Source organism: Talpa europaea (genome assembly GCF_964194135.1).
Source record: "Talpa europaea genome assembly, chromosome: 9".
Taxonomy (NCBI): domain Eukaryota; kingdom Metazoa; phylum Chordata; class Mammalia; order Eulipotyphla; family Talpidae; genus Talpa; species Talpa europaea.
The window spans coordinates 41,072,599-41,100,106 of record NC_140076.1 but is presented as its reverse complement, the minus strand read 5'-3'; the positions used below and the strand labels follow the sequence as shown (position 1 = coordinate 41,100,106).

The window sequence follows — 27,508 nt, the reverse complement described above, 5'->3', positions numbered from 1 at the left end:
ACATTCCACTGGTTTCATTCTTAATTAAGGAGTTGAGTGCATTCTTGACCCATGTTTACATTTTTCCGAGAATCATGAGTTTACTTTTTTGGAAATTATACTTTAGCAATCTAAAACAACAGGCTCAAGAAATAGAAACGGACTATAATATTAGCACTTAACTCTATGCTGCAAAAGACTTGTAATGTTATCTAAATTAGCCATCTCCAAATTCTTGCTGATATAATAAATTATAGTGTTATTCAATGTGATCAATTTCATAATAAGCAAATAATTGAAACTTTATTTGTATTAATTTTGTCACGAAGTTATTTCAGAGATGCTCACTGCCATGGACAAAGGAATAAAAAGATAAGAATCAGCATCTTGAAAAGTAAAACTGATTGCCATTAAAATATAAATATGAGGTTTAAAAGGTAGCTCAGTGAAGGGGTAAATGTGATGGAAATAAAAATCACCACAGGCAAGACAGAACAGCAAAGGCTGAATCTGGAATACTCATTTTGGGGGGAAAATGAAAAGAAAATGTTAGCAACTCATCTAGTCTGGATTAGGACAGAAAATGCCTTCACTATTTGTATATAATACAACTTGATAATTTCATATCCTTTCTCTTTAATGTTCCCTGTGTTCATAAGTTTAGTGAGGGCAAAACTCTGTGAAATTGAATCATGACACTTCTGTTCTAGTTCCTGCTGTAACACTAACTAGTTATCTAAAATAGAACTCATGATCTCTCTCACATGCCTGTTCTTCCTTCCTCCTGTATTTAAGAGAATGTTCCCACTGACCACCAGTTTCCAATGCAAAAAAGCTATATATCACCTTTGAACACATTTTTTCCTTACCACTATTACCACCACTTCCACCATTCATTGAGCTCCATCAATTCCACCTCCAAAATCATTGTCAATTTCCTACAGGCCTCCACTACCATTACACAGGTCACCATCCTTTGCCTCTCAGCTATTTTTTCTTGCTTTTATTTGTGACAGATTATTTTCACTCTGAAGCCAAACTAAATCTATGAAAATGATCATGCTACTTTGTTACTAAATTAAGAATACAGTGAATAAAATCCAAATTCCTTAATACCTGGCTTAGAGGGGCCTTCATGAATTGATCTTGATTTACCTCTCTATTCCCTACACCCAATACTCGAGCTACTGAACAACTGTAACACTTTGAAAATACAAAACCTATTTCACTTCCGGGCTTCCATATATACTCTTTACTCAGCCTTGAATAATTTTTCCTTTCCTTCTTCACATGGAAGGTTTAAACAAACTACTGATTATTATATTTGGAAGTATTTCTGTGATACCCATAATTTAGGTATTTTCTAAAAACTTTCACTAACATGGGGTCCCAAACAGTCACCCTAGTGTTTTGGCTTGTTTTATTTTTCTCATCAGATTTTAAACTCCTTGAAGTCAGTTTTATGTCTTATTAACTCTCTTATTCCCAGCAACTAGTACCTGGCCCATAATACAAAAGATTTTTATTCCACTTGTTGTTAAATTATACCTTTTTTTTTTTTTAATAGGACATGCCTGGTAGCTATTTTTGATCCCTGAGTCCTGGTTTACAACCACTGTTTCAGAGAAAGTTTGTCAATAAATTAATAATTCTTGTCTATCCTCCAGAAAAGCCTTGAATATCTTGTCATATTAGAAAGCAAAGAAGCTATCAAAGTTTTAAAAACTAGAGACATGTTAAGAGAATGCTGGGAAACTCAGAGATCCCAGTGGCCAGATATGGGGCAATATGAATTTTAAAAAGAATAAGATATATTTTGGTTTGAGATGGTGATGTACGAAGAACCTGAAATCACTCCCCTTCCACACAAACAAACAAAAAAAACCCCTACAATTATATATGAAGTGATTTATATGAAAGATGACCCAAAAGCAAGATTTTAAAAAAAGCTTCCATAATAAAGGATAAAAGGACAGCATTTAGATAGCTGTTCATCAAGGGAGAAACCCCACCTCTGGTGTGGTGATTTATAGTTGGGAGGAGTCCCAAAGGGTAGAATGTTTACCTGGAATGTCATAAAGACAATTAAAAAGATTCAGGCAGAATGGGGAGGCAGAGGAACATATCCAAAATGAAAGAGCAAGATAACATACCATAAAACACCTTAAAGAAATGGAGATAAGCAAATTACCTGGTATTTCAAAGTAACAGTTACAAAGATTCTCACTAAACTCAGAAGAATGAATAAATCAGAAAAAAAATTAAGCTCCAAAGAAAAGTTTCTGTGCTGATGAATACAATGATAGAACTGAAAATATATAGTGGAGAGTTCAATAGCAGATTGAGTAAAGCAGAGGAATGGAACTCAAAGCTGGAACACAATGCAATAGAATTCACCTAGACAGAGAAGCAAAATGGAAAAGAATTTTAAAAAAGTAAATATACACGAAGAAACTTCTGAGACAAAATCCAGAGGAATACTATCTATAGTATATGGGATCCAGAAGGAGAAGACAGAAATGGTCAGAAAATTTGAGTTAATAATAGACAAAAACTTCCCTAATCTGAGGAAGGAAAAGGTAACTCAGACAGTTCCAAGTAAGAGGAAAACAAAGATGCACACCAAAAGGCATTATATTTAAAATGGCAAAAGTTACAGAGAAGACCTTAAAAGTAGCAAGATAAAAGCAGCTTTTCACATACAAGGGAAAACCACAAACTGATCATCAGACTTTTCAGAGATAATCAGAGGCCAAAGAAGTGGCTAAACATACACAAAGCGCTGAAAGGATAAAATTCTGACTAAGAATTCTATATCCCGCAAGGTTAACATTCAAAACTGAAGGAGAGATTGAGTTTCCCAGATAAGGGGACTCCCTGGTGGCTCAGGAGTTAAAAACAGGGCTATCAAGCTATCGCCAGTCATTGCAGCATGAGTTAGATTCCCTGGCCAACCAAGGAGGTGACCCACATGGAGCAGCAGACCTCTCCTGTCTAGCCCACTGCTCCCTTCAGTAGTGTATTTCAGCAGATCCATCTGTTCTGCTTCCCACTCTGTCTCTGGTGAGTCCTCTCACCCTACCTGCCCCACACACACACCTATGGCCTACACCCCGGCTCTTATATGCATAAATAAATAAAAATCTTTTAAAAAAATGTTTCCCAGATAAGCAAAAGCAGTGACTTAATCACATACAGAGATGATAAAAATTAAAAGACAAAAATATTAAAATTAATGAAAACCACAATAATTAGCTAAGGGATACATAGAAGGTAAAATGTAAAATGAGATAGCAAAATATAAAATGTGGGGGTAAAGAACAAAAAAGTAAAGGTTGAATGTGTTCAAAGTCAAATAGTTATCAAGCTAAAAAGTGTCATATACATTCAAAGTTACAACTGAACCTTGTGGTAACCACAAAGCTTATACACAAATGAAATACACAAATGAATATGGAAAACAAACCTAAGCATACCACTAAAGCAAGCCATCAAGCATCAAGGAAAAAAAAAAGAAGAAAGGAACAGAGAAGAAACAAGAAAGTAACAGAGAACAATGGACAAAATTATAGTAAATGCATACATACCAATAATCATCTTAAACGAAATTGATCTAAATCCTCAAATCAAAATACATAGAGTGGTTGACTGGATTAAAAACAAGACTGAACTATATATTGTCTATAAGAGACTCACTTCAGGGGTAAGAACACACACAGACTGAAATAGAAGAAATGGATAAAAACATTCAATGCAAATGAAAGCTAAAAAAAAAAAACAACAGTTACAGGTATACTTATAATCAGACAAAAAAGACTAAAGAATGCAAAAAAATGGACAAAAATGGACATTATACAATGATAAAGGGGTCAATCATGAAGATAAAACAGTGATTAATACATATGCACATAACATAGAAAAAACAAAATATATAAAAAAATATTAACAGACCTAAATGGAGAAATTGACAACACAATGATAGTAGAAATATTAACACCAAACTTATATTAGTGGATCAATCCTCCGGTCAGAAAATCAAGGAGGAGACACTGGCCTTAAATGGCATAATAGTTTAGATGGACTTAAAATTTAACCACAAAACAGAAAAATATACATTATTTTCACATATGGAACACATGCAACATTCTCAAGGACAGATCAGATTGGGATACAAAACTAATTTCAATTTTAAAGACTGAAAATTTCCAACTTATAATTGTATAAAGTTAGACATCACAAGAAAACTGGAAAAAAATCACAAATATGTGGAGATTAAACAACATACTGCTAACCAAACACTGAGTGAATTAAAAAAATCAAAGAAGAAATAAAAAAATACCTGGAAACAAATGAAAACACTATCAAAATCTTTGTGATACAGCAAAAGTAGCACAAAACTGGACATTTATAACAAGCTTATAGGAAGAAAAAAAAGAAGTGCATACAAGCACCTCATAGTACATCTATAGGAACTACAAAGAGACCATGCCCAACATCAGTAGAAGGAAGGCAATAAAAAAATCATAGGAGAAATGAGAACCCATAAAAGCAACCAAAAAATTAACCAAAAACCAAGAGCTGATTCTATGAGAAAATAAAATTGACAAAACTTTAGCTAGACTTGCTAAGATTAAAAAAAAAAAAAGCAGATTCAAATAAAATCAGGAATGAAAGAGAAGAAATTACAATACCAAAGAAATATAACAGATTATAAAAGACAAATAAGAAAATCTACATTCCAGTAACTTGGACAACCTGGAAGAAATGGATAAATTCTTAGAACTGTACAAACTTCTAGCACTGAATCATGGAGAAGAAAATCTGTACAGGCTGATCTTTGATAAGGAAACAAACAGTAATCCCCAAAACAAAAGTGCAGTACCAGATGGTTTCACTGGTGAAGTCTACCAGACTCAAAGATTTAATATCCACACTTTTCAAACTCTTCTAAAAATTAAAGTGGAAAAACACTTCCCCACCCATTTATTGAAAACAGCATTATCCTGATACCAAAACCAGGGAAGGACATTGTAAAACAAGAAAGCAACCAGCCAATATCTTTGATAAAAAGATACAAAATCTTCAACAAAATATTAGCAAACCAAATTTAATACACTAAAAGGATCACCTATCATGATCAGGTAGGAGGTACTACAGGTGTGCCAGGATGGTTCAGCATCATATTCAACAGCAAATAACTGAAATCTTGTCTGCTAAGATCAGGAACAAGACAATGATACCCACTCTCACCATTATCATGGTATTTTAAGTTCTACCCAGAGCAACTATGCAAGAAAAAGAAATATATCCAATTGGAAAAGCATATGTAAAACTGTCACTAATTGCAAATGATATGTATTAAAAAAAAACCCTAAGAACTTTACCAAAGCTATTGGAAATAACAAATAGTCTATGAAATCAATATACAAAAATAGGTTTATTTCTATATGCAAACAATTATCAAAAGGATTAAGAAAACCAAGCCATTTGTAATCATATCAAAAAGAAAACAATACCTTGGAATAAATTTAACCAAGGAGGTGAAAGATCTAAACACTAAAATCTGTAAGACACTTTTGATAGAAATTGAAGACATGAAGATATAGAGAGACATCTGTTTTCATAGATTAAAAGATTTAATTTTGTCAGTGTCCATTTTACCTAAAGCAATATACCATGCAATACCTATCAAAATTCCAACAGCATCCTTCACATAGACCAAAAAATCCTAAAACTTGAATCCTAAGAAAAAAGAACAAAATAGAGGTATCACACTTACTTCAAACTATGCTGTAGAGCTATACTAATAAAAATAACATTGTATTGTAATAAAAATAGATTCACAGATCAATGGAACAAAATTGATCAGAAATAAACCCATACATATATGGACAACTAATTTATAATAAAGAAGGCAAGAATATTTAATGGAGAAATAGGTCCTGATGACTACGGTGTTAGGGAACTGGACAATTTCATGCTCAAGAATGAAACTTTACTACATACCCATAAATTAATTCAAAAATGGAATAAAGACTTAAATATAACACCTAAAACCGTAAGTTGGAAGACACATGCAGTAAGTTCTTTGACATTGGCAACAGAACTTTCTTTGTGGATTCATCTCTAACAGCAAGTCAGAAAAAAAGCAAAAATAACTGAATGGGACTATATTAGAAGTTTCTGCATTGCAAAAGAAAATATTGTTTTAGTGAAAAGGCAACTTACTATAGGGAGAAGATATTTGCAATCATATCTGTCAAAGCATTAATGTATCAAGGATCTTTCTCCTTCTGTTTCTTTCTAGGTATTTTATGGTTTCAGGTCTTACATTCAATTCTTTAATCTATTTTGAGTTGATTTTTTGTATGGAATAAGGTAGTGGTTCAGTTATTCCTACCCTTACTTTTTTAGAGAGTACCCTTTCCTCATTGAATATTCTTGATACCTTTGTCCTAAATTGACAGTGTATGCGTGGTTTCTCTTCTTAGTTTCATTGATCTTTGTGTTTTATTCCAATATCATACTGTTTTGATCAAGTAGCCTTGTAATATAGTTTGAAATCAGGGAAAATGCTCCTGGTTGTGTTCTTTTTTCTCAAGATTGTTTTTGCTATTCAGATGTTTTGTGCTTCAATACAAATTTTAGAATTGCTTGTTCTATTTCTGCAGGGAAAAAAAATGCCATTGGCATTTTGATATGATTACATTGAATGTGTCGGTTGCTTTAGGTAGTATATATATTTTAACAATATTGATTATTCTGATTCATGAGCACAAGATGTCTTTCCATTAATTAGTACCTTTCTTTAATTTCTTCAGTTTCTTCCATCAATGTCTTATAGTAATTCAGTATGTGGGTCTCTCACTTCCTTGATTAAATAGTCTTCTGGGTATTCTTTTTGATACAATTATAAATTATTTTTAAAAAAATTGAGGCTACATTTGTTTACAACCCTGTATGTGATTCAGAGGCATAGGATCATATCTCTTCTGATGTATGGCACCACACCATACCCACTGCCAATGGACCATAGTTTTGTATCATAGTGCATTGGGTCCCCTCTACAATTTCTTTTTCTGATAGTTCATTGTCAGTGAATAGAAAGGCAACTGATTTTTGCATATTGATTTTGTATGCTGCATCTGCTGCCTTCTTAATATAGTCTAATAAACATTTTTTTATTGAGAAACAGAAAACTGAAGAAACTTTAAAAATAAATGAAAATGTGTCTTCTATTTCCAGAGCCTTCACATCTATTCAATGCACTGAACAGAATCACTCAGCTTTCTCTCCAGTAAAAGCAGTTTTATTATTCTCTAATCACTAAAAGCTGGCGATAAATTCACATGTATTTTTTAAAAGCAAAAACTGGGAAGAAAAACTCTGGAAGATTTCATTAGCTTCCTGGTAAGTCATAAAATACCGCCATTTTGATTGCAGCGAGTCGTAAGTTTGGAGTATCCGAGTAGAGGAAAGATATGATGCTTTATGGCATTGATTAAACACATTAGTAGTTCTTCAATTGGAGTGATAAATCTCTCTTTTTTAAAATTTATTTTAAACTGAGATAATATTGGGATACCCACAGCAGGTGTTACCATCATAGAACACTCACCACCAAAGTACTCATATTCCACTACCATAGACCACTGTCATCCTCCCCGCTTTGTTCTTTCCCTTTCTCCACCTTCTTTCTCCTCCTTGTTTCTGTTCTGTAGTTACCTATCAAGGTTTCAGATCATCTTTATCTGGCCATTAATTTTGTGATTTCATATTCCACATATTCGTGACACCATCTGGTATTTATCTTTCTCCTCTGACTTATTTCATTTAGCATTATACTTTCAAGCTCCATCCATGTTGTAGTAAATGACATGAGTTTATCTTCTGTGATCATTGAGTGGTGTTCCATTGTCTATATATATCAAATCTTCTTGATCCACTCATCTGTAGCCTTTTGAATTATATATAGTCTTTTTGGTTGAAAAATAGCAAATGGAAAAACAATCTAATTAGAGTATATTGATAAAATGATACTAGTGGCAATCTGACAAATCTCGATTGCATTACACTAAGTGAAAAAAAGTAAGACCAAAAAGGAATATATATGGTATAATTCCATTTATATTAAAACTTAAAAAAATGCAAATTAATTGATAGTGACAAAAAGAAGATGAGTGATAGCCAGGCAAGGGAGGATATAGGAGGAATAAAAATAAGGGATTACAAAAGGGCAACAAGGTTATTGTTAAGATCAGAGATTATGCATTCAAGAAAAATTATGAAACTATACAATTTTAATATAGGAAGGTTATTCTATGTCAATTGTACTTTCATAAAGCGATAAAAAAAAAGGTAACTGTTTTGGATTGTCATTTTATTAATGAGATTTTGGTTATTTTATATAACTGTTTTTTGACAAGTATTTGTAACAATTTGAAGAATTTTAGATGGAAAATAGAATTTATTCATTGAACTCATCTTCAGATAAAATCAGTAAAGCTCAGCCTTTGGATTGAGTCACACTGAACTACAATGAGTTGAAAATAAAACAAATTTTGGGAAATTTAAACTTTTCTGATATTTTATAAAGTAACTTAAAATACTCTGTTGCTGTTGTAGATAAGAATGGCATTTAGGTGTTTCTCATGAAAAATTTCAATTATCTTTATAATCACTATGCTTTAAATACACAATAACCCCATACTGCTTAGCTTCAATTCATCTTGGAAGTTTTTTATATATAGTTTATATTATTTTATATATTTTTACATCATTTTTCATTTTTGCACAATGTATGCATTTTCAACTTGGTTATAGTCCCCATACAACCCCCCCCTTATTTTTACCCTAATCCTTCCACCTCTCCCCCTCCCCCCATGGTATCTCTGGTTTAGAGCTGTTTGTTGATTTTGATTTTTACTTTATTAGTCTTTTTCCTAGTCCCTTATTTAGGTCTTCTAGATTCCTGCTATGAGCGAGATTATGCGGTATTTTTCTTTTTCTTTCTGGCTTATTCGCTGAGCATGATCCCTTCCAGCTCCGAGACAAAGTAGTGATGAACAGAGCCCTTAGAAAACCAGTGTTATTTTAAAAAAAGATATCCAAAAACAGATAAGATTAGTAAACATTTAAGATTGAATAATGTAACTATGAATCTCTACAGGGTTAAATTATGCAAAATCTAGTCATGCTGTACAGTATACAGTATAGTCAATAAACTTCTGATGCTACAACTGATCAAATTAAAAATTAATAGTTTGACTAACTGTAACTTCAATTAATTATGCAGTTTCAAAAGTCACAATTTATCTGAAAAAAAAATCAAATAAATCTGTTCCCTCCCTCCCTCACCCCAATAAAAACCAAGCTGCACAGTTTCTATAGATAGGACTAATATCTAACAAGAAAGAACCCATCCAGAGGGAGAAAAGTTCTGCAAAGGGAGAATTTGATTTGAGATATGAATCCCGAAAATAATTATCCAATTTTGTTCCCTAGTTTTATAAAAACACATGTAGTATGGTGAGTACAAGTAAAAAAGTAATTTAAAAAAATAACCTTTTCTGAGTGAGAATAATCCATGCTCACTATTATTTGCATGATGGTTTCACAAGTTGTGCATGTTAAAAATGAGCAAATGATGCACTTTAAATACATGCAGTTTGCTAAGTGCCAATTACACCTCAAAAAAACTATAAAATAAGGTAGCTGGTATTGGGTGTTTTAGATAATCATTTGCTTTTTGGTAGGCAAGCATTTGCAACCATTTGAAGATCTTTAAAGAACTTGCCCCAGATAAAAATTAGTAAAGCTCGGCTTTCAAATTTTCTTGATATAACAGCATAACAATGATTTGAGACTTAACCTTTGGGTATTATTTTAGGTATTCAATATCTATATATTTGACTCATTTCAAATTCATATGAATGTCTAGGAGAATAAAACTCACCAATTTAACACATAGTTAAGATGTATGAGGCATTGTTCTTGGCACTGAATATACACTACAGAACACAAGAATTCCTTAGCTTCACAGGATGTATATCCTGGAGACTATCTCATAGACCCCCTATTCAAGGTATGTATATTTGCGGCAGTATATAGGCAGTTGGTGACGAGAAAAGCAGATTTATATTATGAGGAACGAACATGTATGAATTTTTACTTTTGTTCTGTATGCATAGCTATGGGACTGTGTCACTTTGCTTTCCATTTTTTCCCTAATAGAATGAATACTGTGGCTATCTTGCATTCTTTCTAAAATCACATAATGATGAACTGAGATGCAGACTTCATTGAGAAGCACACACTTTTCCCCAAGAACCTGGTCCTGTTATCTTAGATAATTTATTTATAGCATAATTAACCAATTCACTGGGTTATCCTCTCTTAAAAAGAGGAGAGTACATTTTCAGCTATGAGGGTGGCTGCTATATTTTAGGCAGTGACATTCTTAAAACTATGTAAGAGGGGAAAAGAGTATATGTAGAGATGGGCACCAAAGATGTAAAAATGTAGGAGGCACTTTTTTTAATCTGCTCACCATCTCTTTGGAATTCCACAATTTGCAAACTATGAATTCCTGGTCCCCATCCCAGTTTCCACTATGGGTAAGCAGCCCAAATCCTGCCAACTATAATACTCTAGTCCCATAGCTGTTGTGACTAATTTAAAGATGATCATATAATCCAAGCCAGATTGGCTGGAGTCCACCTCAAAATTTTTAGTGGAGTTATATAGGAAGAAAAGTGCTTTCTTTTGCTAACGTTGCTAACTCTAGAGCAATATAAGCTTAGAGTTGCCAAGAGCTACCTTTTCCACAGTGGGTCCTGTGAATGAAGCCAATGGATAAAAGAGAGGCTAAGACAAGAGGGTCTTGATTCTATTTATTGAGCTCTTATATCCAGCCAAACTCTTGGCACATGCAGTGTTGAACTTCCTCATTAGCCAACCCTGATTTTTTTTGGCTTCAAACAATGAGTTAGTTTTCTGTCCCTTTTAATGGAAAAAGCTGACTAAAACATTGGTTAATTGCAAATATTTAAATACACCTACCTTCCTATATCCCTATGCTGGAATATGCTTGTACTGTGTTTCCATTTGATTTCCATTTTGAAGTCCTTAATATTTGTCTGTACTCAAGCAACCATTCTTCTTGGAAGTCTTCTTAACTCCATGTCCCAGGTTTCTTCATCAGACTATTAGTTACTAACTTAAAGGTAACATATACAGTGTTGTAAATCAACATTACCTCAATAAAAATATTAAAAAATATTTATTGAAAAAAATTTAAAGAGAGAATGTCTTTCTGTAGCCAAAGGCAGAGTGATTACTATCCATATAATAATGTCTTTTTCTGGAATACATTATTTTTATAATTGTCCATAATAAAATAATTTATCTAAACTCAAAGTTCCTCTTTTGCAATGCAACCTACTTCATATGTACATGTTATCCAGCTTTCCTCACAACACCCTATGAGAATTTAGTCTCAGTGAATCACTGCAAATATGTTGATACTCTGGACTGCTATTGCTGAGAGTAATTTGTCCTTTGTCTCATAATTCTTATGTCTGCTACCAGAAAGCTTTAAACTTGTCAGTCAAACTTGTTGGCTTGCAAACAGAATAAAGATCATAGATCCTTCACAGTCCCTGACAACTGTTGATGAAGGTGGGATACTGATTAAAAACATAGCATTCTGGAAGGAAATTTGAATATCATCATTTGATCAATGGGATTGAGTAAAGTCCACTAGAATGGGCAGTGAACATGTTGACCATTGTCCAGTCAACTATGTAATAAATGGTCCTCCACTTTATTATCTGTTAAGAGGAAAAGTTGGGCAAGATGGCCATAGGCCAACTGTTAATACCAGTAACAGGAGGTATCTTTAATGACAATCACTCTAGCTTTGTTATTGCTCCTCTGGATAGAATGATTAACTTGTCAATCTGGTGAGCAACCTTAGGTCCACCTCGTTGTGACAACTAGTACTAACATTCATCCTGAGTTGGTAAAACATTCCATCCTCTTCTGAAAACAGTTGCAGAGACTCCCAACTATACAGAGTATGAAAGGTTGGAAATCTGTGACCCCGATAGCCAGAATCCAGTAAAATCAATAAAACTTGGACTGGTTCACTTGGGAGATGAAGGGGCAGTTCCCTATTTTTATTTTTATAAGAGTTGTGTCATGAGGCCAGGCTATACTGACTACTCTGCCTTTCGCATAGCTTGGAATCTTATGTAGCTGGTACCAACCTAGTTTTACAACTTTCTATTCCTCTAACCAACACAAGGAATGTGCATCTAGTCAACTTTATTCACTGTTCTATATATCTACCATGCAGGTTGCCTAGAGACATAGACTCTGAGCATGTGATTTACCCTGCCTGGAAAACTTTCCCATTTTCTATGATTTATCTATACAAAATCTAATTCAGGTCTATCTCTCTTACGAAAGTTTCCCTAATCCTCTGATCTAATGTTACTCTTTCCTTACACTGAACTATAATAACTGCTTAATTCTCACATGATGCCTCTACCATTATCATCACTTTTCCAAATTATAGTCATTATTTTTTTATACAACCTACAGTGTTTACTAACTGCAGCTTTGCAGTAGGAATACAATAAATAATTTTTTATTTTCTGATTTAATCATGTTTTCTTCCTGGGCTACTTTTTTGAATAACAGATAACACTGTATTACTCAACCAAACCAAAGTCATTAAAGATAACAATGAAGTAATTGGTTTAAGTAGGAAATCCATCCAATTCTAAGATCTAATCAACTAATACAGCTGAACACAATATGTAATAAGGTGGATTTATTCCAGTTAAAGTCCATGAAGCCCTAAAATGAACATATAGAAGCATGCTTTTGCTTGATATGAGCAACTCTCAGAATGAACTTCAGTCTTTGCCTCTAATGAAGACCAACTTGGTGGAAAAAGATTCCGCTTTGGTCACTTCTGGTCATTTCTGGCCTATGAATGTGATTAGAGGTCTGAGCTCATTTTTATAGTAAACTGGTCCCCTTTACCAAGAACATCCCAAATTCAACTATTTAGTAATTGCAGTAGCCCAAGGGGGTTAACAGCTGAATCAACAAACATTCTAACTATCTGGCTGCCACATTTGATGGTGGTTTACTGCCAAAACGATGAGGAAGCATTAGGCGAGTATTCAAAATTGATACTACTATGCTTAAAGAAATATAAAAGATTCCTTTAAAACATTTTCCACATGCTTTTATTAAAAGCAGACACATAACAAGTATGGAAAAAATTTAAATCAGATGTTTTAAAGTAAGCGTTGTTTTATCTTGGACACCTCAAATATTTACAAATCAGTGAGGATGTACAGATAGATTTACTTCGTTTTTTAGGCACTTTAGTAATTTGCTTAGGATTAAGAAGCAAGAAATAAATTTTGAATTATTTGGAAGAGTTACTTGTTCAGTTGGTCTTTAATAATGCAGGTTTCTAGTCAACCCAGTAATTCACCATTTACAACAAAAACTTCAGTGTATGGCTTTCACCAACTCTTATCAAGTCTTATTTGACTAGCCAGCAATATTAGTCAGTCTTGTCCTGTCTGGTTGGTAGTTCAGATGATCACTTGTTGGTATGATCAATTTGACCAGCAATCAAAAATCTTCAATCACCCACAAATATTCCTTCACTCATTAATGATACCCAAATTCTACAATTCAAGTGTCATTGTATTAGTTGTAGGTTTCTGTTTGCTTTTGAAATACAAATATTCTTGAGAAATAATTATATTGCCATTAACTATTAATCTTGGAGTAAAATATATATTGTCTTTCTCTAAAAATACACTTTGATGAGAAAGTACATTATGAAAGAAAAGGAAAAAACACTGGCTTAAAAGGATGAACAGAACTCATTCCCAAGAGGGAAATAAAATAGAAAGGAGAAACCAGGAGCCTCAGGAAATAAATTCTTTGACTACTCTACTCATGATTTTTGAAGACTCGCTACTTCTAGACATTCAGAGAATGAGATGATTTTTAACTTATTTCTTCCAAACCTAACATTCTTGATGTCTAAGGAAAAACAGATACACTTTGAACTGAAAATTGATTTTTTTGAGTATTAGTTCCTTGAAGTCAGAACCTAGTCTAATGTACCTTAGCATTTTAGTGATTCATATATATATATTTATAATATATAAAAGTGATTTATTCATATATATATGTATCTTTTAAAGATGTGCTGAAAATTGATAGACAGATTGTCTAAAGAGGAGCCTCAAGGGCAACAATACTTCTAAAATTAGGTAGACCTTTGGATTCTGAGGATAAATTACTTACATGTGGAGAGAATGTAAAAGATTAGTGCTCCCATTCAAGATATAAAATATGTATGGGTGGCGGTCTCTCTCAGACCACTGCTTAATTCACCATGCTCGCCCCTATGGAAACCAGCTGGATTCTAGAGAATTACTGGAGACCTTCTCCAACTGCTGTTTTGCTATGTAGTGTTATTATTAAAGTAGATTACTAGGGCCTTCCACATGAGAGATGTAGTCACTGATTTGGCAAACATACTCTTTTCCTTTGTAATTAAAAAATCAAAAACAGTTTGCAATCACATGGACTGGATAACAATATTAACTAGTTTTTCTGGGTTCTTCTGCTTCTGTCATCATAATAGTAATACAGTCTGAAGAGATCTGGACCTTCAAAAGCACAGGCAAAAGCTGAAATGATTAAGTAGCACTATGTCAATCTAGAGTTTCTGCATAGTAAAGGAAACAATCAATAAATTGAAAGGTAACCTATACAATGACAGAAAATATGCATAAAACATATATCTGATAACGGACTGTTCTCCAAAATATGTGAATAACTCAAACATGTCAACAGCAGAATAACAAAGAATCTAATTTTAAAATGGACAAAGAATAGACATTTTTCCAAAAAAGACATACAAATGTTCAGTAGATAAAGGAAAAGTCGCTCAACATCACTGTCAGGGAAATGCAAATCAAAACCACAATGGGGGCCTCACTGGTGGTGCAAGGGGTTAAGCACAGCACTACGAAGCTATGCGCAGCCACTGCAGCATGAGTATGACCTAGCCAGGGAGCTTACCTACATGGTGCAGCAGACCTCTCCTGTCTGCCTGCTGCTCCCCTCAGAACTGTATTTCAGTGGATCCACGTGTTGTGCTCCCCACTCTGTCTCTGGTGAATCCTCTTACCCCCCCCTACCTCTGGCCTGTACCCCAGTTCTTATATGCATAAATTAATAAATCTTTTTAAAAAAACACAATGGGATAGCATCTCACATGTTAGAATGGCTGTTATCAAAAAGATAACAGAGGGCCTCCCCGGTGGCGCAGCGGTTGAGCACTGGGTTGTGAAGCTGCCCGCAGCCTCTGCGACGCCGGATCGATCCCCGCTGCTCCCAGGCCACTGGAGGAGGGTCCCACATGGCGCGCAGACCTCTCCTGCCGCCTGCTGCTCCCCTCAGCAGTGTACTTCGGTCCTCCTGCCTGCTCTGCTCCCCGCTCTGGTAAATTCTCTCACCCTCCCGCGCTTCTGACTGTACCCAGTGCATGTACAAACAAACAAACAAATAAATAAATACATACATGCCTCTTTGAAAAAAAAAAAAGATAACAGATAACAAATACTGGTGATGTGGAGGAAAGGAAGCTCTTATATATTGTTAGTAGAAATGACAAACTGGTATAGACATAATGGGAAACAATGTGCTAGCTTCTCAAAAGATTGAAATTTGAATCACAAAATAATACAACTGGGCCTCCCAGGTGGCGCAGCGGTTGAGCGCTGGGTTGCGAAGCTGCCCGCAGCCTCTGCAGCGCCGGTTCGATCCCCGGCTGCTCCCCGGCCACCTGAGGAGCGTCCCACATGGTGCGCAGACCTCTCCTGCCGCCCGCTGCTCCCCTCAGCAGTGTACTTCGGTCCTTCTGCCTGCTCTGCTCCCCGCTCTGGCTCTGGTGAATTCTCTCACCCTCCCGTGCTTCTGACTGTACCCAGTGTTTGTATAAATAAATAAATAAATCTTAAAAATAAATAAATAAATAAATAAAAAATAAAAAAAAATGATACAACTATTCCCCTTCAATGTATACATCTAAAGGAATTTAAATCAACATCTCAAAGAGCTATCAGTAAACCTATGTTTACTATTCATTATAGCCAATATATGGGAACAAACTAAATGTCTGTGAACATAGGAATATGTAAAGAAAATGTGGGATATGTATATGTATATATACTGCATTATACATACAATGGAATATTAGTCAGCCAGAAAGAAGGAAATTCTGCAATTTTTGACAACACCTATGAACTTTGAGGGCATTATGCTAAATGAATTAAATCAAGCAGAGAAAGACAAATGCTATATGTTATAATTTTTATGTGGGACCAAAAAAAAAAAAAAAAAGGTCCAGGTCCAGTCCATGGAAACAGAATAGAATGGTGGTTGTAAGGGTTGTGGAAAGTGTGAAATGGAGTGATATAGGTCAAAGGGCACAAAGGGCACAAATTCTCAATTCTTATCACTATCTTAGTGGATGACTGTATTATCTTCAGCTCAATAAACATTCCACTATTATATATCAAATCATTATGTTATATAATGAAATATGCACAATTGTATTTGTCACTTATTTTTAAAAACATACTATAAAGCTTTCATGTTATACCAGTGAAAGAATAGGCAATCATAGAAGTGGCGTAGAAACAAAATGCAGATGGAGACTGAAGCAGCATGGAAATTTAGTATATGATAGAGGTGGTATTTTAAAATGAGTGAAGCAAAGATAGCTTGCTTAACGAATGGCTTAACGAATGGGACAATTGAGAGCCATTGAGAAAATAAGATAACTACATATATATCACAACATTCATTTTAAAAAATGGAGAAAAGATAGAAACAGACTTTTCACAAGAAAGACAAAAACATATCTTAAACATATGAAACATATGAAAAATTGTTCAATTTCACTCATAATTAGAGAAATATACTCAGAGAAATACTGATAGGAATACAAATTGTACAATTCTTTTGGAGAAGAATTTAGCAATATCTTACAGAATGAAATACACTTTTTTTAATCCAGAAATTCCAACTCTAGGAGTTTAAGTTGCAGCAGTGCTTATAATTTCAAAATACTGGAAAGGTTTTTTCCTTACAGGGGAGAGAAAGTGGATGAACAATGATATAAACACACAATGGGATACTATGCAGCTAAAACAGTGAAAGGTGAAGACCTCTATGAACTATCCTGCTGTAATTATCAGGGTATGTTTGTAAGTTTGAAAAAAAATTCAACTGCAAGAGGGTATCTATAGTGTATGTCCTTTTATGAAAGAAAAAATCTGCAGAGCTGGTTGGATCCCCGGCCACCAGGCGAGGGTCCCACATGGCCTACAGACCTCTCCTGCCCCTGCTGCTCCCCTCAGCAGTGTATTTCTTCGTCAGCCTGCCTGTTCTGTTCCCCACTCTGGCTCTGAATTCTCTCACCCTCCTACACTTCTGACTATACCCAGTGCTTGTATAAATAAATAAATAAATCTTTAAAATAAAAAGAAAATTGACATCTGCCCATTAACAAACAAAACAAGCATATGCATTAGCACACACCTGTTACAATTGTTTCCACTATACATATATGTATCCATAACCTACCCTGAGTTTCAGGTCTACAGTTTCCCATACACTCATGAAACCAATGTCCTGTTTGTCCTACAGGATTAACAAATTCAAAATCAAAGCATTATATCCAGTCACCGTGAATATTTCCTCTGTCTCCTCTTTTATTATTTTTAGAATGGTGACCTACAGTCTACCAAGCTGTTCCACCAAGAAATATCAAAATTGTCTTTTATTCCTTTTTTCATAAACAGAATGAACTAAACCAAAAAATTCAAGTGTCATGAATTATATTTCCTAATTATTTCTTTAATCCATGCTTTCCTCTTTTTTCTTACACTCCTAATCATTAATCCTCTGGTCTTGCATTATCCTCCTAAATAGACTTTAATTTGTCAGGCAAACCCTCACTCTCCTTTATCCTTTCTCCTTCTATACCATGCATATAACAAAAACACAAGTTTGCTTAAAAATCTTTGATTTTGGTGGTGGGTGTGTTACATTAGCACTTGAAGGGTGTGATCCCATAACTCTTAACCATATAAAGAGTTGCAAACCGATGTTACCTCAATATAAACACAGAATTGTTTCTTCTTAAAAAAATCTTTGATCACTGCCTATAGGATAAATTCTAAATTAAACTTTCAAGTCTTAAAATTGAAATTCTATTAAAAGCCTAATGTTAAGATTTGGCTAAGTGTTGCCTCAGAGATCATCACCTATGTATTACTTTCTTATGATCCAGAAATTACAATCTTTGGGTTATACTCCATTTTCAGTATAGACTGACACCAACTAGGGCAAATACAGGCTAAATCTTTAGTTTCTGCCCAAAATTTAATGTAGTTAAAGAAGAATGGACACAGTGTGACAAAATTAGAGCTCAGAATTTTATATCTTATACTAGTTGTATAGAAATCAAAGACAATGAGACAATGTTTTGAATAGTGATGGCAAGTCATAAAATAGCAAAGTCAAGAGAAAAAACATCTTTCTAAGACCGTAAGTAAAAACAAGGCTATGCATCTCAAACTGGCTTTATGAAAACAGTAAAAAGTTCTAAAACCCACTGATAGAAAGGTGACACAGTTCTTCCTAACTCACATACCATCTGTAACTAAAGTTATAATAGGATTATTCATATTCATAGTGGTAACCTTTAAAGATAATAAAAGATCAATTAGGTTCTGTATCCTCAGTATGAAAAATAGATAAATAAGATTCAGTCTAGGATGGTTTTCATGAAAATGATTAAAAGAATATAGACTCATAAAAGAGATAAACATATATGAATCTGTTAATTACTACTTTAGTGTATGATAATTGTTTTAATTACTCAAAACATTTTCTTCTTCCCAGCATGACATCAATATATTGCTCTATTTTACCTCCCAACAGCTCCTTCTTATAAACTAGGCACAATTCAGTATTTTAGTTTTTTCAACCATCAATACCTAAAGTGTTTTTAAATTAGATAATAAGAATCAGCATTTGCCAAATAAATCTGCCAAACCTGAGAGACAGTTGTGGAGCAAGGAAATGGTGTGGTTTACAGAGAGGGAGACACCAGAAGGACAGTGTTACCTCTAGAAACTGCTGCTCTCACACAGTGGGGGCTGCTTTCTTACTCTGACTTATTTATTCTGAGGCCAAATTCACTTTCTCAGCTTTACTGCTGCATCTCTGAATTAGATGTGTATGGGTACATATGTATTTAGATTGGCTTATATTTTCTGCAGTAGAATGAGCTTCAGGAATTTTATTTTGACTCCAATAAATTCTTTAAAACCTTAAATATTTCATCTCAGAGGTATATATTCTATGAGCCTTGCTCCAAAAAAATTAAGCCAAAGTGAAAATTTCTGATAATATACAAGCAAATTTGATATACTCAAATTTAACTATGTATTCTAGAATACGAAATCCAAAGGATGTATGTACAATAGCAAAAACTGGAAGTATTTTGCATTAAAAACTCAGTAGTGCTCATGTCTTAAAATTTGATTACAAGCCCCAAGTATGTATTAATAATTGTTGTGAAGAACAAATAAATAATTAGCTGAGATCTTCTTGAACTTTAATGTAGCGATACCTTTTCCATTTCCTTGGGATCGCTGTGACATACCTCTTAACAGAAGAAAATAAACTATTTACAAAGATACAAATTTTTAAAGGTAATCTTTTTAAGCCTACTATGTAAAAACATGTATTACGAATCATTGCTAATTTTTATGACTTCCGTCAAATTTATTATCTTTCCACCAACATTTTACCTCTGGTCCTGGAGGGCCAGGTGGTCCTTGAGGTCCTGGGTCACCTACTTGGCCCTAAAATAGGGAAAGTCAAAGTATAAATATTAATTTAATAAATACAGTATAAATATTAATTTTAAAATTATTTTAATAATTTAATAAAAATTAATAAGTTGGAGACTTCATTTAATAACAATTTAAATGTTAATTTAAAAAATTTAATAATAAATAACAATTTAATAAACTGTTAGAAGAAAATAGACATATGGTAAGCAAAAACAAAGTTGTAATGACTTTACAACAAAAGAAACTCAATAGATTATGTCAAACAAAGTTGTAATGACTTTTTAGAAAGACTTGTTACCATCATTGGAAAACTTTAAGAAAATGTAAACAAACACAATGCATATTTAAGTTTTTTAAGGGATATTTGGAGAGGTTAGTGCTCAAATCAAGAAAAATAATGTGTGTGTTCCCCAGAGATAGAATAAAATTTGATTCAAAAGAAAGAAACTCTACATGAGGAATTGGTTTCAAAATAACCAGAGTCCCAGTGAAAAACTATTGATTTTCAGAATCAACAAGAAACTATGAAACAGAGACACTTTTGGGGGGGTGTGGGGCGGGAGGGGAGGGATTGGGATCAGAAAGGGGGGGTTGCAACTGTATGGGGAATATGAAAATAAAATTTATTATTAAAAAAAAGAGTATTAAGAAGTCTACCACACTTAAAAAATGTTTAGCAAGACAAACATCTCACAAGGTCCATCAGATGGTTACGTCCAATGGAAAAAAAAAAAACTATTGATTTTTTCTGTTATATTAAATTTCTATGGAGTTTCAGATTCGATTTAAATAGGCCTCATATTACATAAAATTACAAGATACCATATGGATTTATCCACATTCCCAGAACAGAGATACCACTAAGCACAAAATCCCTTCTAATATGTTTGAATATCTGACCATAAAACAGGATACAACTAGTGCAATCAAATGCAGAGAGAATAAAATATTATGCAAATGTTCATTCAAGTTTTCTTCTTGTAACAAAACAAACACTGTAGTCCCTCATAGTATCTAGAGGACTCAAATATTTTTTTCTGATCTGGAAATGTCATTCTTTTATTTACTGACTCATTGCTATAATACATTTCACCATTTTTATATATACTTTTTTCATTTTTAATGAAGCACCACTGTTTTACATCCTTGTTAATATTTTTTATTTATTTTTACATCATTGTTCATTTTTAAACAATATTTGCTTCCTCCCACCCCCTCAGGTGTAGTCCCCATAGAGTTTCCTTCACCAATGCACCTGTGCACCATCATCTCAGTCCGCTGTGCTTCTCCCTCCCTCTTTCTGATCCCTTCCCCTCCTCCTCCCCTGCAGGATGTCTGACTTATAATTGTTTTTTCCTTGTTGTGTTTTGTACTGTTATTATTTTTTTACACTGATGTCTTATTTGGTTCCCCTATATTCCTGCTATAAGTGAAACCATTTAATATTTTTCTTTTTCCTTTTGGCTTATTTCACTGAGTATAATTCCTTCTAGCTCCATCCACATTGCTGCAAATGGCATGAGTTTATCTACTTTTGGGCATTTGGGTTGTTTCCAGGTTTTACCTATTGTAAACAGTGCTGCAATAAACATAGGGGTGCAGGTGTCCTTTGGGTAGATCCCTAGGAGTAGAATTGCTGGGTCATATGGTAGCTTCATTTTTAGTAGTTCCAGGAACCTCCACACAGCTTTCAACAGTGGTTGGACCAGTTTGCACTCCCACCAGCAATGTAGGAGAGTTCCTTTTTCACCATATCCTCACCAACATTTTTTGTTGCTAGTTTTTTTTTAATATGTGCCATTCTTACTGGTGTAAGGTGGTATCTCAATATGATTTTGATTTGCATTTCCCTGATAAGGGATGTTGAACATTTTTTCATATGCCTGTTGGCCATTTGCATTTCCTCTTTGGAGAAATGTCTTTTGAGTTCTTCTGCCCATTTCTTGACTGGATTGTTTACTTTGTTTTTGTTGAGTAGTATGAGTTCTTTGTATACCTTTGTGATCAGTCCCTTATTAGTTGTATGGAGTGCAAAAATTTTTTCCCAATCAGTGGGGTATCGCTCTATTTTGGTAATGTCTCTTTTGCTGTACAGAAGCTTTTTTCAGTTTGATATAATCCCAGGTGTTTATCTTTTCCTTGACTTTCTTTGCTTCGGGTGATGAGTCTTTAAAGATGTTAGAGATGTATGCTTTGTAGTGTTTCACCTATATGTTCTTCTATATATTTTATGGCTTCAGATCTTATGTCCAGGTCTTTTATCCATTGAGTTGATTTTTGTGCATTGTGAGAGGTAGTGGTCTAGTTTCATTTTTTGTGGTGGTCCAGTTTTCCCAGCACCATTTATTGAACAAACTGTCCATGTTCCATTGCATATTCTTTGCTCCTTTGTCACAGATTAGTTGTCCATATAAGTGTGGCTTTATTTCTGGGCTCTCTATTCAGTTCCATTGGTCTGTGTGTCTGTTTTTTCCCCAATACCCAACTGTTTTAATTATTATTGCTTTCTATTATAGCTTGAAGTTTGGAAGTGTGATACCTCCTTTCTTCTTTGTTTTCATCAGTAGGGCTTTGGTTATTCTTGTTTTGTTTTTTGCGGTTCCATTATGAATTTCATCAGTATTTGTTCTATTTCTTTGAAGAATGTCATTGAGATTTTTATTGGAATAGTGTTGAATCTGTATATTGCTTTTGGTAGGATGGCCATTTTAATAATGTTAATTCTTCCAATCCATGAACAAGGGATGTCTTTCCATTTCTTTATGTCTTCTTCTATTTCTTTTAACAGTGTTTTATAATTTTCTTTGTATAGATCCTCACGTCTTTTGTTAGGTTTATTTCCAAGAATTTGATTTTTTTGAAAGATTTATTTATACAAGAACTGGGGTACAGGCCAAATACGTGGGAGGATGAGAGGATTCACCAGAGACAGAGCAGGGAACATAACAGGCAGACTGATGAAATACACTGCTGAGGGGAGCAGTGGGTGAGACAGCAGAAGTCTGCTCGCCATGTGGTTTGCTCTGAGACCGGCGGGGATCAAACTGGCACTGCAGAGGCTGTGGACAGTTTCATAGTACTGCGCTCAACTGCCTGCGCCGCCAGGGAGGCCCCTGATTTTTTTTGTTTCAATTATAAAAGGGATGGTTTTCTTGATTTCTCCTTCTGATTAATTGTGTATAGGAAGCCTACTGATTTTTGTGTGTTAATTTTGTATTCTGCTACTTTACTAAACTGGTTATTTTGACTAGTTTTTCTTTGGAGCTTTTAGGGTTCTCTATGTATATTATCATATTATCTGTAAATAGTGATAGTTTTACTTCTTCTTTCCCTATTTGGATTCCTTGTATGTCTATCTCTTTTCTTATTGCTCTGGCTAGGACCTCCAGTATTATATTGAAGAGCAGTGGTGAGAGAGGACATCCTTGTCTTGTTCCTGGTCTTAAAGGAAAGGCTTTCAGCTTTTCGCCATTGAGAATAATATTGGCTGTGAGTTTGTCATATATGGCTTTTATCATGTTAAGCTATATTCCTTCTATCCCAAGAATTTCATCATAAATGGATGTTGGACTTGGTCGAATGCTTTCTCAGCATCTATTGATATGATATGATCATGTGGTTTTTATTTTCTTTTTGTTGATGTGTTGGATTACACTGATGGATTTTCATATGTTGAAGTATCTTTGTGCCCCTGGGATGAATTCCACTTGATCGTTGTGTATTATTCCTTTGATGCATTGTTGGATTCTGTCGGCAAGGATTTTGTTGAGGATTTTTGCATCAGTGTTCATTAGGGAGACTGGCCTGCAATTTTCTTTTTTTGTGAAGTCTTTGTTTGGTTTTGGTATTAGTGTAATGTTGGCATCATAGAACGTATTTGGTAGTATTCCTTCTTTTTCAATTTTTTGAAAGAGTTTGTGTAGGATAGGCACTAATTCATTGCTAAATGTTTGGTAGAATTCATTTGTGAAGCCATCTGGGCCTGGGCTTTTGTTTTGGGGGAGTGTTTTGATTACTGCTTTAATTCTGCTACTTGTAATTAGTCTGTTTAGGTGCTCTATTTCTTCTTAACCAGCTTTGGAATATTATCTGTTCTAGGAATTTGTCCATCTCTTCCAGATTTTTGAATTTGTTTGCCTATAAGTATTCATAGTAACCTCTGTTAATATTTTTTTAAAAATCCTTAAAATGACAAGTACCTCTCTTGAAGAGATACATGGGATTCTCACTAGAGCCACCTGGTGGCAAAACCCAAACCAGAAGCTTAATTTACAAACTGTAATATGAGAGGGAAAAATAACACACCCTAAGACTTTGTTTTCACAAAAGTTGACTGACGACTAGATATTATAAACAAAAATTGTGGAATGATCTTATTTTTCAGAATAATTCTTCATTTTCAATACCTTTGATTCCAAGTTTCCTTGAATGTCAATTTTCCTTTATCAAAACTGAGTTTTCTTTACCTTCTAGAACTGAGTAATGATTAAATAACCCTCCACAAATAATAGCATGTTAGAGCTATAAAATGGAGAGAAAAAATAACTGTTTGCTTTGCTGTTTTCTCTGCCTTTAGAAAGAATATTTCCTAACTTCAGTTTGGTAGTTTTCTCTTTTTAAACATTTACAGAACAAAAGGTTCCCTATTCCAGAATATAAGAACCTTATCAGGGCTTTCTTTTATATTGAAAATATACTTTCATGTTACAACTTAAATCCATTTGGAAACAATGCTGTTGACACTGAATTCTTAAATAATAGCAAAACAAATGTAGGAGAAGTAAAACAAGAAAGAAATTCTTGTGACTGTGAAGAATTTCCATGGAAGCAAACGAATGTCTAAGGTAGGAACTAACTTATATAAAAGGTAGAAATTAACTTGTGTAATTGAGCATGGAAGTTTATTTCTTCATTAAGTTATTGATCCTCCACAAGCAGTTTTTCATTAAACAGGTATCTCATTACATAAATAGGAAAAGATTTCCCAATCACACTTCTACAATATTTTCTATTAATAAGATAAACAAGAGAAATGAAAGGAGAAACTTAAGACAAGATCATCTCACAAATATTCATTCATGAATATCTATCCTATCCTTAGCTTTAAGTTCATACTCTTCAAATATTTGATAAAACAAGAAATGGTCAGCTATCTCCTACCAACGTCAACTCTGCTGCCTTTTTTTTGGTAATATAGTATAGTATAGTATGGTAATATATACTATACTATATAGCATAGTATAGTATAGAAAGGTAAAAAAACGGGAAAGTAAAAACCTCATTTTCACCATCTCCTGCTCCCAGCATCACTGGCCTAGATGCTAGAACCACACTAGAGTTTCTGGTGATTTCCAGGAAAAAAAATTAGGGTTTTCAGATGTGGTGTTAAAGGTTAAATAGGCTTTCTGCATTTTTTTAAAGACATTAAGCAGTATTAGTAAGAGGGGAAAATAATGCAGTCACAAGGAAACTTAAACATGATATAGTCTCTCATTCTAAGCGCGGCAAACTGGATACATGGTGATTAAATGCTCCAGGTCAGTGTCAGGGCTGGAATAAGAATCCAAGTCTCTTTCTCAGCCTAGTGATTCTGCAAGCCCCAATAAATGTTATCAATATAAACTGAATCAAAGATTAATGGAAACATTTAAAAGGTTTGCCTTATATAAACACGATATTTGACTCTAGTTTTCTGAAGGTATTAATTGTAAGGCATAAGAGAAAAATACTGACATCATTTATTGCTAGTGTTGGCCTTAGAAGTGTGTCATTCCATTTCCTTTTATCATCATCAAAGGATAAAAATGCTCACATGATCAAAAAAGATCTAAGAAGTTAGGGTCTTAGTTTGACAACCAATGCTAATATTGGCCTGGGGTGAGGGATCCAGAGGGGAGGCCCAATAGTCTGCAGAACATAAGCTGAAAATTTGAAGAATTACCAATATTCTAAAACTGAAAAGAGAAAAAGTCACACTGGTAGCTTATATCCTACTTTTTAAATTCTACTCATATGAACATATATCAAGACTGATGCTAAGGTGCATATTCCATTAATGAGGAAGAAGAAAGCAAAAGTCCAAACGTACTAATGATCCTGGCTTCCCTCTCATCCCAGGTGGTCCTGGAAAACCAAAAGCACCCTAAAGGAGAAAATAGCAGAGGAAAGAGAAAAGTTACTATACCACAAAATGTAGATACGCCTCAATTTATAACCTACTAAAAAACTCATAGAGGTATTCCTAGAGAAATTGAGAAAACCATTTCAAACAAGACATGAAACCGTATTGATACAACAATCTAACAAAATACATTATTAAAATAATGAGAACTCCTTTCATTTTAAAGAATTTACACTTTTGCCAGGCTTTTTTTGTATTGATATAAAATGTAGGGGGAAAAAAAGTCACCTTGTCTCCAGGATACCCTGGTTCTCCTGGCTCTCCTGCAATGCCTTGGTCACCCTAGAGGGCATAAATTCACACACAGACATGTAAGCATGGCAGACACAGAATATGACCATAAAGCTAATATGAAATTTTCAAAGAGGATTTCTCTACTTTTCCTACTTCTCACAAAAAATTGATAAAAAATAGAACAGCTAAATCCTACAAATAAAAACAAGATATTTGATAAGTTGTGCTAACTCAAAAGAAAAAATAAACATGATAAACTATCTCTATGATAATGTAAATACTTAAATCACCTTATCACCTTTGATTCCAGGTTGGCCCTTGTTCCCTGAAAGACCCTAAAAGAGAAAAAATGGGATTCTGTGACATCAGAGAGAATGTAAAGGGAAAAGTCCATTACGTAAATTGAAACATACCATTGGGCCAGGAATTCCAGAAGGCCCGACTGGTCCTACAAGGCCAACGCTGCCCTGAAAATCAGTAAGAAACAAAGGCATCATTATGCTTCCTCTGGGACTAGAAAGAGAATGTGGCGAAATTAATTAATGTAGAACAGTTCACTTCACGAAGCTCCCATATGTGCCTTGTTCTGCAACAAGTTCTTTTCTCTATACATTTATAAAGCATACTGATCTTTCAAACTTAGTGAGTTTCATCCCCTATTTCTTGAAGCCTGTTCATTCTGGCTTAGTCCACTGGATGCTTCCCTCCTTTGAGCACCTATAATACTATGACATTCACCTTGAACTATTTCTCTAACCAGATAACATTTGAAGATAGGAGAAATATTTAAGTGCCATGTTCCCAGGAAGTATTCAGTAAACACTTTATTTGAGCTTCTTAAGATTTTTATTTTACCCATTTTTTGGGCAAATATTTATTGGACAGTTACTATGTATTAGATATTTCAATGATTTGATTTCATTATTTGAAATTTACAGGATAAGAAAATTTTTATAAGTTTTGAACATAAACTTAGTAGTAAACAAAAGCCTCTATTCTTCTGGATTTCTCTCATTCATTCATCATTTAACATTTATTGAACACAGTATGTACCAGATGCTGTAGTAAGTATAGAGGAAACAAAGGTGAAAAAGTCAGCTTTTTCCCTGTCTTGTTCATTTGTCATTTTGTG

At 34.1% G+C, this 27,508-nt stretch overlaps 1 protein-coding gene across 1 annotated transcript in view; it reads right to left on the bottom strand.

The window, feature by feature from the left end:
• COL24A1 (collagen type XXIV alpha 1 chain) overlaps positions 1-27,508 on the bottom strand; it is a gene marked incomplete at both ends in the record, with an annotated part of 264,900 nt that overhangs the window by 149,832 nt on the left and 87,560 nt on the right. Inside the window, 5 exons of the mRNA XM_084243185.1 lie at positions 19,917-19,970; positions 26,050-26,103; positions 26,371-26,424; positions 26,667-26,711; positions 26,790-26,843. Coding sequence (XP_084099311.1) covers positions 19,917-19,970; positions 26,050-26,103; positions 26,371-26,424; positions 26,667-26,711; positions 26,790-26,843 — 261 coding nt within the window. The remainder of the gene's footprint in view (positions 1-19,916; positions 19,971-26,049; positions 26,104-26,370; positions 26,425-26,666; positions 26,712-26,789; positions 26,844-27,508) is intronic.